Source organism: Mustela lutreola, chromosome 2 (assembly GCF_030435805.1).
Source record: "Mustela lutreola isolate mMusLut2 chromosome 2, mMusLut2.pri, whole genome shotgun sequence".
NCBI classification, from domain to species: Eukaryota; Metazoa; Chordata; class Mammalia; order Carnivora; family Mustelidae; genus Mustela; species Mustela lutreola.
Genome location: NC_081291.1, coordinates 148398924 through 148417325, shown reverse-complemented (window position 1 = coordinate 148417325; position 18402 = coordinate 148398924). Strand labels below are relative to the sequence as shown.

Sequence of the window (18402 nt, the reverse complement as noted above, 5' to 3'; positions counted from 1 at the left end):
TAGAATGATAATAAATTATTTAGTTTGAAGTAAAATACATTTTTAAATCACCTTTTGTGTATTATCTAACATAGTTGGAGAAAAGCACAGTTCATTTCTGTGTTTTACAAATTACTATTATTATTATTTTAATATTTATTTGAGAGAGAGAGAACAAAGAGGGAGTAAGAGGGAGAAGTAGGCTCCTTGCTGAGCAGGGAGCCCAGTGCCAGGCCTAATCCCAGGACCCTGAGATCATGACCTGAGCCCAAGGCAGATGCTCAACTGACTGAGCCCCACAGGCACCCCTAAAAACTATTATTAAAATATAAAATTTGCTTCTGAATGTTCACTGAAGGCAGGGGGAGCCTCGGGGCTCAGTCGGTTAAGCATCTGCCTCTGGCTCAGGTCATGATCCTGGGGCTTCTCCTTCTCCATCTGTCACTCCCCTTTTTTGTGCTCTCTCTCTCTCTCTCTCTGTCAAGTAAATAAAAAAAAACTTTGAAAAACATATCCATACATAAATCCAGATAAGGGACTAGAAATTAGCAATAGAGCACCATATTAAAGATGGCTATTTCCCTGTGGTGGGATTATGAGTATTTTTAACATCTTTATACTTCTGTAATCTCCCAGATTCTCTACGAGTTCATATTACTTTTGTTAGCAGAAAAGACGGACTTTAAAATATTTAGTTCATATATCGTAAAATGTTTGCACAGGCTGATACACTGGATGTGGTTTTACATTCTGATCCCAGCAGGGCTTTGCTGAACACACTGCTGCCAATTTTACCTGGAGCAAAGAATTATAATTTCTTTGCTTATCAGTTACATTGAAGTGCATATATGTCTTCTTAAAATGTGATCACTTTATCTGTCAAAAATGTATACATAAAATCTAAAATATGCATAAACAAAAATAAAAGTCATAATCCTGAGATCAGAAATAAAAAGAGATAAATCTTTATGCTTTAAGTACATCAGTGATTTCTTTAATGTTTACATCTGGAAAAACCTACACATGTAAAGTGTTTTCTTCTCCCTCAGTTTATTAAAATAATACTAAAAGTATATGACAACTTTATGGCCATAAGAGTAATTTTTTTGAAGAGCTTATTATATTAAAAAAAAACACCAACAACCCATGAATTAACAGACTGGATTATTCAAAAATGAGATTGCCTAAAACAGCCATATGGAAAAGCAGACATTGATATATAAAATCTATGGCATACCCCAATCCACTTTTTGTACATATTATTGTATTGTTATACTGTATCATTATTGCTATTTTAACAGTACAATCCTTTAAATAAATAAAACTGCCATGAGATATGATCCTAATAGATTAGGGTTAATAGATTAATAGATTTAGATATATTTTTCACTTGGAAATATTTTATTTTTAATACATTTTTAAAGAAGCAACATCAATTTCTTTATTACATGTAGTTATTTTTAAAGTTAATTTTGTGAAAAGTGAAACCTTTATCTGATCTGAAGAGTAATCAGAGTATGAAAGTGAAGATAATTTTAAATAAATTCTGTCACTAAACATGAAGCAGATTGATTAAAGATGTCATTTCATTATCCTGCCAGTCCCCAATTAAGGCCTCATTCAGTATCCACTATGGGTTTAGCATCTCCAAATAATTCTTACTGATGTACAAAAAACAGATTCAGTTAAGGCTTTGTTGTGATTAAGTGTTGTACTACATGCTACTTTTTCAGAGCTGTGCAGATACATATTAGTTCAATTAGTTTAATACTTGTCTCACTTGATAGAAACTAAAAGCTCATCAGTGAAAAGGAAGAGGGGAGAGGACAAAAATAAAATTGAAACATTTAGCATTGATCAAGACGTGAGTCTAGGAACCTCTGTGCGTTCCCCAGCTGGAGGCCTCACTTTGCGAGGGAGAGCGGCAGCCTGGGTCAGGCGGGAGGGGTGGACGTGGGGTAGATGGCGCTTTCCTGTGCTCCTGTGCTCCTGAAGCTGCAGCAGGGGTTGTCCTTGACCTTCATTTCCGGAGCCTTTTGGATGGGTTTTGGAAGCATCTAATACTGCTTTCTTTCTATTTTTTTTTTTAAGAGTTTATTTATTTATTTGACAGAGATCACAAGTAGGCAGGGAAGCAGGCAGAGAGAGAGAGAACCAGGAAAGCAGGCTCCCCTGCTGAGCAGAGAGCCCGATGCAGGACTCCTTCCCAGGAGTTCTGGGATCATGACCTGAGCTGAAGGCAGAGGCTTTAACCCACTGAGCCACCCAGGCACCATGCTTTCTGTTTTTCTGATAGAACTCTGATAATGGACACTTAGAAATGATTATGCTCATTTTCTGGTGTCCTGAAAGCGAGTAGTTTTCCAACTACAAATGTAAGCTACTGATGACTCAGGATGTGTTCTAAATTTATAATAAACCATATTTCTTGGTATTTCCTGGTCATTACACTTTTCTTGAAATCTCTCGCACCCCCTCCCAAAATAACAAAAAAATGAAGGTATCATCATTTAAGTATTTTCATTTATTATAGCTGATATTGTGTTTATTGTATCTTTTTTTATACCAGAATTGTGACAAAGGGCAATTAGTTTTACAGAAAGTGAAGAAAGATAGGAAGGTTGCTTTAATTTTTCCCAAACCTGGCTGGAGGGAAAATTCGCACATCCTTTAAGTTTATGAAACAGGCGCTGAATCTTTATTAAGTTGGCCAGCAGCAGCAGATCATCCCCATTCAGGTACCGGAGAACTGGAATCTCCTCGGGGTTAGGGAACTTTTCAGCAAAGAGAAAAAGAAAGGAAGCTCAGGGCCCCCGCCTGTGGCAGCGGGGAGTTTGTGAGGAAGCAGCACCAAGTTGCAGTAGGATTCCCTTGATTCCTTATCTACAAAGCCGGGTGGGAGGGCAGATAAGGTTGGGCAGCGGTGTTAATCTAATCTGAAGGAGGAATGAGCTAAAATGCTGTGGAGATTTGAGAGACCAGAGCAGGCCTGACCACATAGAATTTGAATACTTTCAAACGCTCACATTTTATTCAAGTAAAGTTATCAGTATATACTGAGGGGAGCACCAAGATGCCTGGAGCATAGCTCCTTCCTGGGGAGATGCCCAGTGGGGAGAGCATGGTCATTGCTGGACCGGAGGCTAGGAAGGCACTGAGCAGGCAGCCTTCCTCAGAGAAGGGAGCGCCTCAGCTGAGTTTTCAGGTAGGACACGGACTGCTGAAATTCCTTTCCTTCTAGAATGTGCCCCTGCCCCCAGGAAGCCATTACACGTTAACCTTTCCTTGACCCTCCCTTGGCCTCTGTGCTTACCCTTCCTCACAGCCTTTGGTGATTCAGGCTGATGTCTGAATTCCTGCAGCTGCAGGAAGGGGAATGATCTGTCATGACGGTTTTGCCTGTGTGCCCACATGTGGATTCAGGACCAGCTTAGGAGGGGCGTTTAGCCTTAGTGGGTTGGGCTAAATGTAACCTGCCACCGTCAGTGTTACCACCTACCTACAAGAGACTCAAGAACGCACAGCATTCCCTTCTGCATCAGAAGGTTAGAGGGGAGGGAGGGAGGGACAGGGTGTATGAGACAAGAATTACAAAGAATGGACCAGCATTTATAAGTTCCCTTCAATCCTGATTCCATAGAATCACAGAAAACTTTTCAAGAGAGTAAATCAATGATGGTTTTAGGAAATAGAAAAGATTCTGATCAGCAGGAATAATCTTAGAGAATTCCTGAATATCAAAAACAGATGGGACCATATCCATAGAGAGGTAATATGATCAAATAAAACCACTAACCCCGAACACATCCAGAAGTGAGGAGGAGGAGGGACCCTGAGGTAAATACTAGAACAATCAGTTGATCAGTTGGGAGGCCCCGCCCTTATGTGGGTGGGGCTATACCTGTTTTCAATCTTCGTGCCCCCGGGGCTGCACAGGTTGGAGCTGGAAGTCTGGCCCTGGGGATAGCCTTCTGCCCCTCAACATATACCACCTTCCCAAAGGCCCCACAAACAAACTTCAGTAAGCAAAATATGCAGGAAAGTAGGGATTCTCAAATACAAAATGAACACACAACCTGGAATCACCAAATATATGAGGAAATTTGAGGCTGTGAGAGAGAGGCCAGATAAACCTATCAGAGATACCAATATTCAAGGAGACAATAGCCAGAGGAGGACTCTTGAATATGGATGGTTAATATTTTCTGAGGGAGAGAATTCTTGTCAAAGAGAAGCAATAACTAGAGGACTTGGAAATTCTATGCATATAGGAAAAAAGATGTGTTAACAATTTTATTAAAAAAAAAAGATTTATTTATTTATTTATTTGACAGATGGAGATCACAAGTAGGCAGAGAAGCAGGCAGAGAGGGGAGGAAGAAGGCTCCCTGCTGAGCAGTGGGATCATGGGATCTTGGGACCTGACCTGAGCCGAAGGCAGAGGCTTTAACCCTCTGAGCCCCCCAGGTCCCTGATGTGTTAATAATTTTAGAGTGACCATTAAAAATGTATTAAAAGATTGAATCTGTTAGGTTGAGGAAAGCAACAAAATCCAGTTATATATTGTTTGCAAGGGACACATCTAACTTAAAATTGTATAAAAACATTGAAAATCAAATAATGCAAAAAAAAAAAAAAAAACCCCACACCAAGCAAATGCTAACTAAAAAGAAAGCTGGTATAGCAATTTAACATCATACAGAATAGTATTTAAGGCAAAAGTCACTTGTAGAGACTGGGAATAATACATGTTGAAAATATAATATTTTTGTCAAAATAAAGACAACTTCACTGATAACACTGAATCTCATAATGGGCAGAGCTGAAGAACTAATAGGTGAGGTGGAAGATCGGGCTGGCCCAGGGCAGAAGGCACAACACACCAAGGAGATAGTCAACATCCTGAATTTCCTAACCACAGCCTTAAGAGTCAACTGGGGAAGACCAGAAGCAGGGAGACTCATTAGGAAGCTCTTACAATGATTTAAACAAGAGATGAACTTGGCCCAAGAGGCAGCCAAGAGGGTTGGTGTTAGAGGACATGAGAAGGTTTGAGACCGAGGCTTTGAGACCGGGAGGGGTAGGGGGCGTGGGGTTTATAGGACCTGCAGGGAATAGATGTGAGGCTCTCAGATGTGGAGAGAAGGAATACTGCTCCAAAGTGGCCTCAGCAGGGAAGGAGTGCAGCTGTCAGTGTTTGAGGTGGAGAACACTGGGTGGAGGGGGGCGGGCATTTTCTAGGATCTAATTTTGCCAGGTTTTTAATGCCCTCTTACACATGCAAATGGATATGCAGGGTTGGAATCCAGGATGTGAAAGCTAAAAGTTCAGGGAGAGAAAATGAAAGGATTATCAAGGTGGAGGTGGTATTGAAGGGCAGGAGACTCCATGAGACCACCTAAGGAGGGATTCACCTAGGAATATGAAGAAGAGCCCCCAGGGGGAGGCCTGGAGCCCCTCAATATGTAGAAAATGCAGAGGTGAAGAGAGCAAAGAAAAAGGAGAAGGAACAGTTCCCGAGGTGGAAGGAAAGTCAAGGGAAGCAAGGCAAGAAATGCTTCCAGAAAGAGGAAGTGAATAACTGGCTGGTACCACTGGGAGGCCACTCCATGTGGCAAAAATTGTACTGCATAGAAAATGTTATGGAGCCATTAAGAATAAAATAGACAAATAACGCTTGGAAATGTAGATATGGAAAAACCTCTAAGACTCCTTAAGTGGAAACCAAAAACAGAATCCCCCCCCCAACAATACAAGCAATATGATCCAATTTTTATAGTAACAAAGATGTGTATGAATAATTTATAAATACATTGAACAGAGAAATCCTAAATTTGGGGTAGTGATGACCTTTAAGAAAGGGGTTAGAATAGATGATGAAAGGATGAAAGTGGAATCTCGACTTTTTCAGTCTATTTCTATATTATTTGAATCTTCGAATGAGAATATTTAACATACCACTTTTGTAATTTTTAAAAACCTAAAAAAAGGCTGATCATGAAGATAAAGAGAAATGGAAAAAATTTTTTTGGGGGGGCATCAAAATGACTTCTGATTAAAATTCATTTCTAGGGAGCAAAGGGGGAGAGAGAACATTTTTTACTTTTTTGGTAAGAAGGCATTTACCATGAATGTAACCAGAACGCAGCCTATTTCATCAATTTCTAACAAATAAAGAAGCTTGTCTGGAGCCTAAACAGAGGACCCCAATAGGCAGATGGATGGAAAGTGGCTGGAATAGTGCTGAGTGCGTGGTAGACCCTCTTGGGGGTTTGGAGTTGGCGGACTCAGAAGTGTCCCTTTTGGTTGGTCTCTCTCAGATATTCCTGCCTGTGCTGAATATGGAGGTCATATTTCCTCTTATTTAAAAGTGTAGAAGTTTTCGAGGTTTGACAACACCTTTGAAGTCTGTAGCAATCTCTTCCTTTTAATAACTGGTGAAACAAAGGGCTTTGGGTTTAAGGGACTTGTTCAGAGCCTAGATATGCTACACAGACCTCTCTCTCTCTCTCTCTCTCCATATATATATTTCAACATTATTGAGTTATAACTGACAAACTCTGTGTGGAGCTATCATTTATTGAATACTTAGTTGGTACCAAGCACCATGCTATATGACCTATACTTTGTATTGTTATTGAATATTTGGCAATCTATTTGGTGAGAATCATTATCCCCATCTTATAGATGAGGGAACTGAAGTTCTATCACTCAGCTAAGTGGCAGAGTTGAAGTATGAAACTATGTCCCTGTAACCTGAAGGCCACCTTCTTAACCACTGCCACTCACTGACAGTGTATTCTAGGCCATGCCCTGGGTAGGGTAGAGCAATCCGTAAGGCAGAGATTTTGTCCTGGAGTTCACCATTTGGTAGGCAAGGCAGCCACAAGGGCAAGTAAGGCAGCATGGTCCATCAAATGCAGGGAGAGAGGGGAGTACATGAACACCCCCAGGGAAAGCCATGATGGACCCTGATTGGGCAAAGGTCTAGGTGGTCTGGGAAGTGTCTCCAAGGAGATGGAACTTATACTTGGTCTTTCACATGGTTGGAACCCAGGGTCTCCTGACTCAGCCCAGGGCTTTCTGCCAGAGCACAAAGGAAAGACACACACAGTACACAATTCTAAACCCAAACCCCCAAAGTAGCACTACTTGGTTACAGAGTAAACACAGTAAATGTTAGTTTTATCCGCTCTGTACTAAAAGGAATTTCTGAAGAACAAACAATAAGGTTTTTCACTATGTGTTTTTTTCATTGAATTCCAAAACTCTTAGTGGATAGCAGATTACACACAAGTATAATCTCTCAGTCATAATACTAACAAGAGTCATTTACTCTCATTATTCTAAATGCTTTGAATTGTTTTCAAAAAATGTACCTACCTTCACTTTGGTCCCAACACTGATCCTTGCCTGTTGGCCCATTGCTAGAAAAGTGATTGAAATCTTGTCTTGTTCTAAGATGCGAATTCCAATGTAATGGTTCAAAGCCAGAAAGACAGGTTTAAATGAAACAAAGGGTGAGGAAGCGACAGAACTGGACCAATTCCAAGCCCTTATTCTGTTGCCAGCTTGATCTGAGTATTGACCTCCCAAGATATTGATGTATACCCTGGGCAGAAAGGAAATTGAAAATTATAAACCGTCATATTTTACTTTAACCTTGAAATTAGCCCTGTTGCTTGCTAACAAAGGGGAGCAGCAGTTTACGCTAGCCAGCGGCATACAAATAGTGCAGAACCTCAGGTAATCTTGTGAGTGGTCATACTGTGACTGGATTTTATACTAATTTAGAGTGGTGGATCCAATCCAAGACCTACTGATAAACCAAACTGGGTCCCAAAGATGGAACCACGATGGTAAAGGGATCTGGAAAACTGTGTGCTGGGAATAATGAAGGGGGAGCAGGAAACGTTTATTTTGGACAAGAAGACATGGAGGTGAGACAAGCAGACTGTATCTGAAGAGGGGAGAAGACCAGTGCTTAAATTTTCCCCAGGACACAATGAAGACCAGTGGCTGTTAAGTCCTAGGGAAGATCCCATTGGCCTCAGTAGGGGACAGCTGTGTTCTAACAGTACCCAGTGACGAGGAGCCAGGAGTCCTCCTAGGAGGGTTCTTGTCAGGGCTGGGTGTGGGCAGGAGAGACTCTGGGAACATCTCTGAAATGGCTCAGGATGCCAGTGAAGAGCTTTGTGATGGAGCACAAAGTAGAGCTTAGACTAATGGGGCCTCCATAGTCTCTTGGCATAGCTGATGCCACATTTACTACATTATATACATATCGGGCCCGGCACAGACTGAGCCCTAGTGGCACTAGGGACTGCCATTCTACTTAGTTATCTCCTCGTGCTCTCTGTCTTCGAAGTTGGATCTCCTTCCCTTTCTTGAGAGGGAATACAAACAGCTCTGGGTATTTAGAAAGTTTGCTGAATTTGATAATAAATTTTTTTTAACCTAGATGAATTGGCCATGAGGGGTCCTAGAGTAAGATAATATCTTATTTCCCCACTGCTGATTAGTGACAGTAATCTAATAACAGAAGTGTAAATGAGAAATTGAGGTGATGATCTTGTTGTATGTGGGAGGAAGAAGTTTCCTTTCATCTTGAAATGTGGATGAAAATAAAACTTGGGTAAAATTATGTAGACAAATTGTTCACTTAATAACATTCTTTGAGTCTGTATCATGTACATGCTTGTAGGGACAAAGATTCAGAGTGTGACTTCAAAGACTATCTGTCCAAGAGGGGAGATGGACTCGCTACACAAAAGGCAGAGGCAGGTAGAAGGGGCTATGAGAGTATGCAGAAGTCACATCAGAGGGTCAGGAATTCAATTAGTGGGTCAGGGGACTTCACAGACAGGAGAGCAGTCCTAGAAACCAATGAAAATTTGGTGACAATTAAGACAGTGCCCCCACCACATGTAATATACAATTGCTATTGAACCCTGAAGGATAAGTAGAAATTCTCCAGAGTACATGTAGGCATAATGGACTGCTGCTTTAGATCTAAAAAACACAAGTGTCTTAACTTTCTCAAGTACTGGTAGAATGTCCAGACTTTGTCAATTATGAATGGAGCTTCTCAAGATGAGATAGTCATTCCTGTACATAACTTAAAGGGAGAGTGTATGTCTTTCGGAAAAGTTCAGGAAGTTGGAACTGCATTCAAAGTTAGAACCCAAATTTCATTTTCTCAGGCTAAATAATATGAGGCAAAGTCACAGAGTAAATAAGTTCATAGATCAAAATGGGATCAGGATCTGTAGACATTTTGTAGGTATGTTATTGTAAGTTATAGCTATAAGAATATTGGAATAGTTATAGACATATCTCAAAACATAACACACAGAAAAACTCTAACAACACAGTATGGAAGCTTCCATTGTAAATTATTTCCATAGATGATGATGTAGTATAACATTATCAGGCATACCCCTAGAGAAACCACCTGGGTTCGTATCCCAAATCCCTCATGTGACCATATAATTTGTTTGGAGATTTTTTTTCTAATACTGAAATACTGAAATCACAAAGTTCATCATATTCTTTCTGTTTACAGAAAGAATATGATGAGCTTTGTTTTATGTAGCTGCCTGGTATTTTTCCACTGAGAAGATATGGGACGACATAAAAAAAAAAACTTCTCTGAGTTAAACATTACTATCTAAAGACCACTAACTTAAAAAATTCTTACATTCTGTTTACTTTTATCATTTGAAAGAAAAAGAGAAAACCTCCAGCTATAAGATGAATAAATTCTAGGGATCTATTGTATTGCATAGAGATTATAGTTAATACTGTATATATATTTAAACATTGCTGAGAGTATACCTTCAATGTTCTCAACACAAAAAAGAAGTGGTAATTATATGACATGATGGAGGTGTTAGCTAATTCAATGCAATAATCATTTTGCAATATGAAAGTGTATCAAATCAACACATTTTATGTTTTTAACTTCTATGATGTTATGTCAATTACATCTCAATAAAGTTGGAAAAAATGAAAGAAAAATAAATTTTCAAAACCAGTCCCCCCTCCCAACTCCCACAAAATGGCAGCAGGAGAAACCTAGAAGCCTACCAGACATTTCCATTGGGATGATAGCATGAACTTCTCCCAGAAGAATCTAACAATGCGAGGATCGCAGGGTCAGTTGGCATATCTTCTTGGACTATACAAGTAAAACCATTTATTTTATTGGGCACTCGGATGATGGCTAGGTTTCCAGATGGGTAACTGAGATCAGATAAGGTCCTTTGAGTTCTAATGGCCCTTGACTATTCCGAGAATAAATTCAATTTATGAGAGAGGCTTTGAAACCATTCAGGAATGGGAGCTACAAAAAGCATTTTATGCTTTTTAGGGGATCAAAATACATTTACAAGATGCAAAAAGTCTCGACAAAATACCAGTGAATGGAATCTAGCAACGTATAAAAAGAATTATATACTATGCCAAAGTGGAGTTTATCCCAGGAATGCAAGGTTGGCTTGACATCTAAAAGTCAATCGATGAAATGTATTGTATTGATAGAATAAAGAGCAAAAAAAAGTGATAATCTCAATATACACAGAAAAAATATTTGACAAAATCCAATACCTTTTCATGAAAAATAACTCAATGAAGTAGGAAAAAAAGGGAAACTTCTCAACCTGATAATGTCTAATAAAAACCCACAGCTGACATCATACTTAATGGCAAGAGGCTTTAAGAGTGATTTCCCCCTAATATCAGGAACCAAATGAAAATGTCTATTCTTCCCACTTCTATTCAACATTGCACTGAGGAGTCTAACTAGAGATATTTTATGAAAGAAGAAACGAAAGGCATCCAGATTGGGAAGGAACGATGTGAAACTATCCTGCTCTTGTATATAGAAAATCCTAGGGAATCCATGGAACAATATATTAGACTAATAAACGAGTTCAGCAGGGTTATAGGCTACAAGACCAATGTACAAAAATTAAATTGTACTTCTGTATACTAGCAGGGAACATTCTGAAAATGTAATTACAAAAATAATCCCATTTACAATAGCATCAAATGAATAGAGTCTACTGAGGGTAATTTACTGTTAATACTCGGTCCTATCTAAGCTGATCCGAGAAGATTAGAGGAAAGGTAAACACAAGATTGACTCTGAGTCATTTTGAAAAGCAGCCAGGGCCTTCAAGAGAATTAAGAATTAAAGACAGGGCCTGAAATGATAACTAATGATAAAAGCTGGAGGGTGTTATGTAAAATTTATTGATGTATTTAAAACAAGACCTACAGTTTTTCTCATGGGGACTTACCTAAAACTTCATTATACTTCCTATGCCATGAAAGTCATTTTTCTGCTTGATTATTGGGGTTTGATTAAACTTTTAGGAAACTATAACCAAACATGTCTTTCTCCTATAAAAGTGGGGCCTTCAGCCACCAAAAATCTCTCCTCATTCCATAGCTCTGTTTTTTCCTTTCCTTGATGTATTAAATGGCCTTTATGTCAAAATAGTCAATGGCTTGGCCATGAGTTGGAGGTTCAAGTGATGAATAACTTAGTGTTCCATAAAATGGATATTGAATTTTTGTATTAAAAAGTAATGTGCTGCTCAGAGATGTATAAATTGGTACACATTTTCTGGGGGACAAAATCTATCAAAGCTTTAAAATGCCTAATTTCTCAATCAGAGTTTCTAGCCCTAGACATTCAATTCAAGGAAATAAGTGAAAAGTATACAATGAAGTCTGCATAGAGCTGTTCATTTAGCTATTGCATATAATAACAAAAAATTGTGATACTGCCTTTGAGATTAGGTTAAATGAATTATAGTACATCTCTATAATGAAATACCTTGTGGTTATAAAACCAGTGGTGTATTTCTATCTTTATTACATATTATATGCTCATAACATTGCTATTTAATATTATTATATAAAGAGGGCAAGTTGAACAATATGAATAACAAGTTGAGGAATTGACTTAAAGAATTATATATATATATATGCTCATAGAAAAAAGGAAAGGTGTATAAAAAAGATGTTAACAGCTTTTCTCTAGATGACAGGGTTTGGGGTAATATTCTTTCTTTATAGTTTTCTATATATTATATATATAATAAAGCTAATAAAAATAACTTGTTGAAAGGATACAATATTTGTGTTGTTCCATCAGGAAATGAAGTCAGAAACTTGCTCCCATGTTTGTAGTGCTTCTCCAAGAGCTCTTTCCTCATGATCTATGTATGTACAACAGAAAATGAAAGGTCCCTTAATGTTAATTGTTCCAGATACAGTGTATTAATTATGATAATAACAGGCATTGATTGCTTGCTAGGCAGTGATACAAATCATTTCTTAATTTAAATTTTCGGGCCTGCAACAGTGACAAGGAACAATCTTAAAAATCATTAAAGATTATTCCTAGCCCCTGCAGATAACTTGATAAAAGCTTTCAGGCAGGAATCTGACATTACATATCTGTTTGAAAGGCTTTAAAAAACATTTTTTTAACCTTATTCACATATTACTCTAGAAACAGAAAATTAAAGAGCAGCCCTAGCACAATGGAAATATTCTATGTGCTGATTGTAGTAGTGGTTACATAACTGCCAAAATTCAGAGTGCTGTACTTCTAAAACAGGTGAATTCAACTGTATATAAATTATACTTTGACAGAGTGACTTTGAACTCAAAGCTACAGACGCTAGAATCTGTAGCATCTGGTCTCTCTTCAGGATTGCTCTTGAAGTTATTTGAGTAGAACACTGATGGCATATGAGAAGAAAAAAATACAGGGAGATAATTCTTCTTACATCTCCAATTTTAACTATTTTATATGTAGTACTTAATAGGGAAATGACTTTGTGCCCAGTAACATTTTATAATGAAAGATTCTTTTTAATCCTAATCTTATATTGATTCAATACAATTGATTATATTGAATTACAATTGTATTGAATTACAACAATGTAATCAATTCAAGGATTTCTAGGGCTAAACAATGAAACCACCGAAATACTTATGTAAGTGTTGCCATTTATTTTGGAAGATAACACATTTTTATTCATTTTTAAAGTTATGAATATGAAATACATTAAGAACAGTGCTAAAACAAGCTGTTTTGTTAGTGAGTAATTACAAAGTGAATACCCATTGTTATCTCCAACCAGGTCAAGAAATAGAATAATACCAGTACTCTAGGAGTCCCACTGTGTGTCTATCTCAAAGTCGATACTTTCTTTCCTAGACATAACAGCTACTCTGACTTCATTTCCTTGCACTTTCACAATTTCTAACAATATAGCTTTAATTTTTCTCATTTTGAATTTTACATAAGTAAAAACATTCATCATGTATCTTTAATATTTTGTTTCTTTCTGTTAATATTATGTGTGAGTTTCATGCATATTCCAGTGTGTAACTGTGGTCCACCAACTTTCATTTGTGATAGTATTTCAGGGTATGAATTTATCCCTATTTATTTAATGGTTGCCTGAGTCATTCCCAGTTTTTGACTATTGTAAACTGAGAACATTCTTATGCATGTATGCTGGTACTCAGTTCCCCTTGGATATTATGACCATTTGAGAAAAATGGGCCAAAAAAACCTCTTGAACACTTCTGAAAGGAGAAATCTCAAATGGTCAATAAGTGAAAAAGTGCTCAATATCATTAGTAACCTGAAAAATTAACCTGGAAAATTAAAACCACAATTAGAGATCAATGTATATCTATCATACTAGCAAAGAAAATATAAATTCTGATAGTACTGACTATTGGAAAGGATGAAGAACAAGAGTCACTATTTGCCTCTAGCGGATCAATGTAATACAGTCCAACAACTTGGAAATCATTTTGGCTTCATCTAGTAAAGTGAAAGACAGGCATAGCCTGGGATTCAGCAATTCCATTTCTGGGTATAGTATCTGAGAGAAGGGTAAATATTATAGCTTAACTTCAGACTTGGATAAATTAAGTTTACTTGCTGAAAATTTCTAGGGTAGCCAGAAAAATAACAAGCAGAGAGTATAACTCCCAAGCTTGTAGAGGTAGAACAAAAAACAGAATGATATATTTTAAATACCCCTCCCCAAAAGACAAGAAAGGATAAAGGAAAAGAAAAACACATAACAGGGAACAAATAGAAAATATCAAAGAATGTCAGTATTTATGTGTAAATAGACTAAATACTCCAGTTAATTAAAAAAAGAATGTCAGATGTCAGATTAGTTTTAGTTCTCTTTTTAAGGAAAAATTCCAACCATATATTTTTTACAAGAGACAAATCTAAAATCTAAGTATATAAAAAGATTATAAATAAAAATGATACAGGAAAATACTGAATAGTATTACTAGAGATAAAGAAGATTACTTCATAATGATAAAAGTTTAAATCCACCAGGAGGATAGAAAATTACAAAATATTTTTCCCATACTTAGATAATTTCAACATAAAAAGCAAAATTTTACAAAAGGAAAAGGAAAAATTAAAAATTCCATAATCATAATGGGATATTTTAGCCTACCTCTCAAAAATTGCAAGGATTTTTAGACCAGAAAGGTAATAATAAAATAAAATATTTGAATAATGCCTTTAATAAATTTGACCTAATGTTCATGGATTGGAAGATTAAGTATTTTAATGATGACATTCTTCCCAAATTGATTTATACATCCAATTAACTACAATTCACATTTTAATAAGATTGTAGTATTTGTATGTGTTGAGGTAAGGGAGGTCTTCACAAGTCGATTCTAAAATTTATAGGAAATACCAAGAACTTAGAAGAGCCAAGATATTCTTAAAGAAGAAGACTGAGAAAGAGGAATGTGATCTACCAGATATTAAGATCTATCACAAATTAGAGTAATTAAGACAGTGTAATGTTGGGGCTCAATTAAGAAATCTATGATACAGGATAAAGAGTCCAGGAGTGCCTGGGTAGCTCAGTGGGTTAAGCCCCTGCCTTCGGCTCAGGTCATGATCTCAGGGTCCTGGGAGCGAGACCCACATCAGGCTCTCTTCTCAGCGGGGAGCCTGCTTTCCCCCCTCTCTTTCTGCCTGCTGCTCTGCCTACTTGTGATCTCTCTCTCTCTGTCAAATAAATAAAATCTAAAAAAAAATAGAGTCCAGAATCAAGATCATGTAGTCATAAACATCTGATGTGGGACAGCTGTGCCAGTGCATGGTAATGGAGAAAGGAAAATCTTTTCCATACTTGAGAGAGAGAGCATGAGGGGAGGGGTTGAGGGAGGGGTAGAGGGAGATGGAGAAGCAGACTCCCCACTGAACAGGGAGGCTGATTCTGGACTCCATCCCAGGACCTTGGGATCATGACATGAGACGAAGGCAGATGCTTAACCAACTGAGTCACCCAGGTGCCTCTCTCTATTTTTTTTTTTTAAAGATTATTTATTTATTTATTTGACAGAGAGAGAACACAAGTAGGCAGAGAAGCAGGCAGAGAGAGGAGAGGAGGAAGCAGGCTCCCTGCTGAGCAGAGAGCCCGATGCGTGACTCGATCCCAGGACCCTGAGATCATGACCTGAGCCGAAGGCAGCGGCTTAACCCACTGAGCCACCCAGGCGCCCGCCTCTCTATATTTTTTAATCGAAATTAGAACCACTACCTCACATTATATGTAAAACCCAATTCCAAGTGGATTAAAGACCTAAATGTGAAATGCAGAGCTACAGAGATTTCTTTAACATAGGAGAATAACTTTATTATCTCAGGTAAGGGAAAGATTTACCAACCAATGAAAAAAAGCAGTATCCATGAAGGATTTGATAAATTACAGTTAAAATGGTGAAGGAGGGCGCCTGGGTGGCTCAGTGGGTTAAGCCGCTGCCTTCGGCTCAGGTCATGATCTCAGGGTCCTGGGATCGAGTCCCGCATCGGGCTCTCTGCTCAGCAGGGAGCCTGCTTCTCTCTCTCTCTGCCTGCCTCTCCATCTACTTGTGATTTCTGTCAAATAAATAAATAAAATCTTAAAAAAAATAATAAAAAAAAAATTAAAATGGTGAAGGATAAGCCAAGAAGGGAAAAGCAGTTGCAGCAATATGACATACAAAGGACTCATATCCTAAATGTATGAAGTATTTTTATAAATCAACATGAAAGAAGAAGTCTAATGTACCACTTTTTCTCTTCATTTTTCTTGAATATCAGACCATCCAATCACACAAAGCACATTCTTTTGAATTTCCTTTAACGTGGGGCTACTGGTGACAAATTTTCTTTGACTTTACTAGACAATATCTTTTTTGGACACGTTTTCTTGAAAAATACTTAACCGGTTATAGACTTCTAGACTGACGGCTTTTTTCTGTAAGCATGCTAAGGACATTCCAATGCCTTCTGGCTTCCATTCTTGCTATTGGGAGGTTATCTGAGAGTGTAATTCTTCGAATATAAACAGAACTTCTTGTTCTCTGCTGCTTTTAAGATTTTTTTTTCCCCTTCTGTGTTCCCCAGTTTTGCTCTCACATGTCTAGGATTTTTTTTTCTTTATTTCATTTTGATTGGGATTCATTGGGCTTCTTAAACCTGTGGGTTATTCTCATTGATCAGTTCAGAAAATTATCCATTATCTCTTCAGATACTGCCTCTTCCTGATTATCTTTCTCCTCTCCTTTTCGAATTTTGAATAGATATGTTGTAGACACCTCATTTTCATATCATATCATAAACTTTATTCTGTATTCTTTATTTACTTTTATTCCCATAGAGAATTTTATAATTTTTTTAAAAAATCTTTTTTCCAGGTCATTAGTTCTCTTTTTAGTTGGGCCTAACCTGTGTTTAACTGTCATCTTTCAAATTTTTAACTTCAGTTTTTATTTTTCATTTCTAGAAGTTCCATTTTTTTCTTTACAAACCGGTTATGTCACAATAGTTTTCTGTTCCCTCCATATATCTTAAAGCTGATATTTTATTTTCATGAGCATAGTTTAATTTCCAAAGTCTTTGCAGGTCTTTTTTTAATTAGATATTATTCTTCCGGGTTTTCAATTGTGGTGTTGAGTTTTCTTGTGTTCTTGATTTTTTGTCACTTTGTGCTAGTAACTGAACCTGAAGGATAATTTGCAGGAGAAATTTGAGGGCCAGGCAAATTGGACAGGGCCTGTCGTCCTGACAGGATTTGGGTTTGAGTCTGTCAGTCATCTCAGTTCACTGCCATGGCTTAAATCTTTATACCCAAGAGAAACAAATATGGTCTCCATAATTTAGTTTCTAGAGATCTATTATGAAAAATATACTTATATAAAAATCCACTTATACACAAAAATATTCAAAGAAGTATTACTTAATGTAGCAAAAAAATTGTTAACATGCATGTCTAATAATAGGGGAATAGTTTGACAAACTACATTAAAAAAAACACACAGATATTGAAATGCTGTTAATGTAAGCTATATAAGATCATGGAAATATTTTTTAATGAAAAATTTTAAATAAACTCTTAATTTTAGAACAGTTTTAGATTTTTAAAAAAATTGTGAAATAGTACAAAATATATCTCAAACCCAGCAGTGTATCCTATTATTCACATCTTATATGAGTATGGTACCTTTGTTATAGTGAAGGAAACAATATTGGTACAATATTATTAATTAAAGTCCTTACTTTATTCAGATTTCATAGAAATATTTTTATAATAAATTTAAAAATGAGATAAAAATTACACATGTAATATAATTACAAGTGTTATTAACAAAAACCAATGGGTAAAAGTCTAGAACAGTGCCGTCTAATAGAACTTTTGGTGATCAAAAGAATGTTCTGTACCATCAATATGGTAGCTGTTAGTTACACACAGCTGTTCAGCACTAGAAATGTGACTAGTGTGACTGAAGAATTCCATTTTAAATTTTATTTAATTTTAGTTATTTTAAATTTAGATAGCCATATGTAGTAGTTGCTACCCTATGGGGCAGTGTGGATCTAGAAAATATTGGAGTATTAAAAACGAACTGGGGAGGGGGCGCCTGGGTGGCTCAGTGGGTTAAGCCGCTGCCTTTGGCTCAGGTCATGATCTCAGGGTCCTGGGATCGAGTCCCGCATCAGGCTCTCTGCTCAGAGGGAGCCTGCTTCCCTCTCTCTCTGCCTGCCTCTCTGTCTACTTGTGATTTCTCTCTGTCAAATGGATAAATAAAATCTTAAAAAAAAACAAAAACAACAAAACGAATTGGGGAAGTGCTTGAGGCTTTTGGTGATTTTTTTCCCCCTTCTTTTTAGTTTTTAAGGATTCTAAATGTTCCAATGATCACATTTTAAAATAAAAACCCTTTAACTAAAATAGCTCACCATAAAATATATGTAAAAGCATTGATACAAAGTCTAGTAGAAGTTAAAGAGCCAAGTCTGTACCATTTCTTCTTGACAAAGAGTTAAATATGTTCTGTAGCCAACCTGTTATATTCATT

At 37.3% G+C, this 18402-nt stretch overlaps 1 protein-coding gene across 1 annotated transcript in view; it reads right to left on the bottom strand.

The window, feature by feature from the left end:
* Positions 1 to 2241: 2241 nt before the first annotated feature.
* ERICH6 (glutamate rich 6) overlaps positions 2242 to 18402 on the bottom strand; it is a 31032-nt gene continuing 14871 nt past the window's right edge. Inside the window, exons 11-14 of the mRNA XM_059163765.1 lie at positions 12124 to 12209; positions 10069 to 10224; positions 7363 to 7591; positions 2242 to 2753 (exon numbers count right to left, since the gene is read on the bottom strand). Of these exons, the coding sequence (XP_059019748.1) occupies positions 2490 to 2753; positions 7363 to 7591; positions 10069 to 10224; positions 12124 to 12209 (735 nt within the window). The 3' untranslated portion in view covers positions 2242 to 2489. The remainder of the gene's footprint in view (positions 2754 to 7362; positions 7592 to 10068; positions 10225 to 12123; positions 12210 to 18402) is intronic.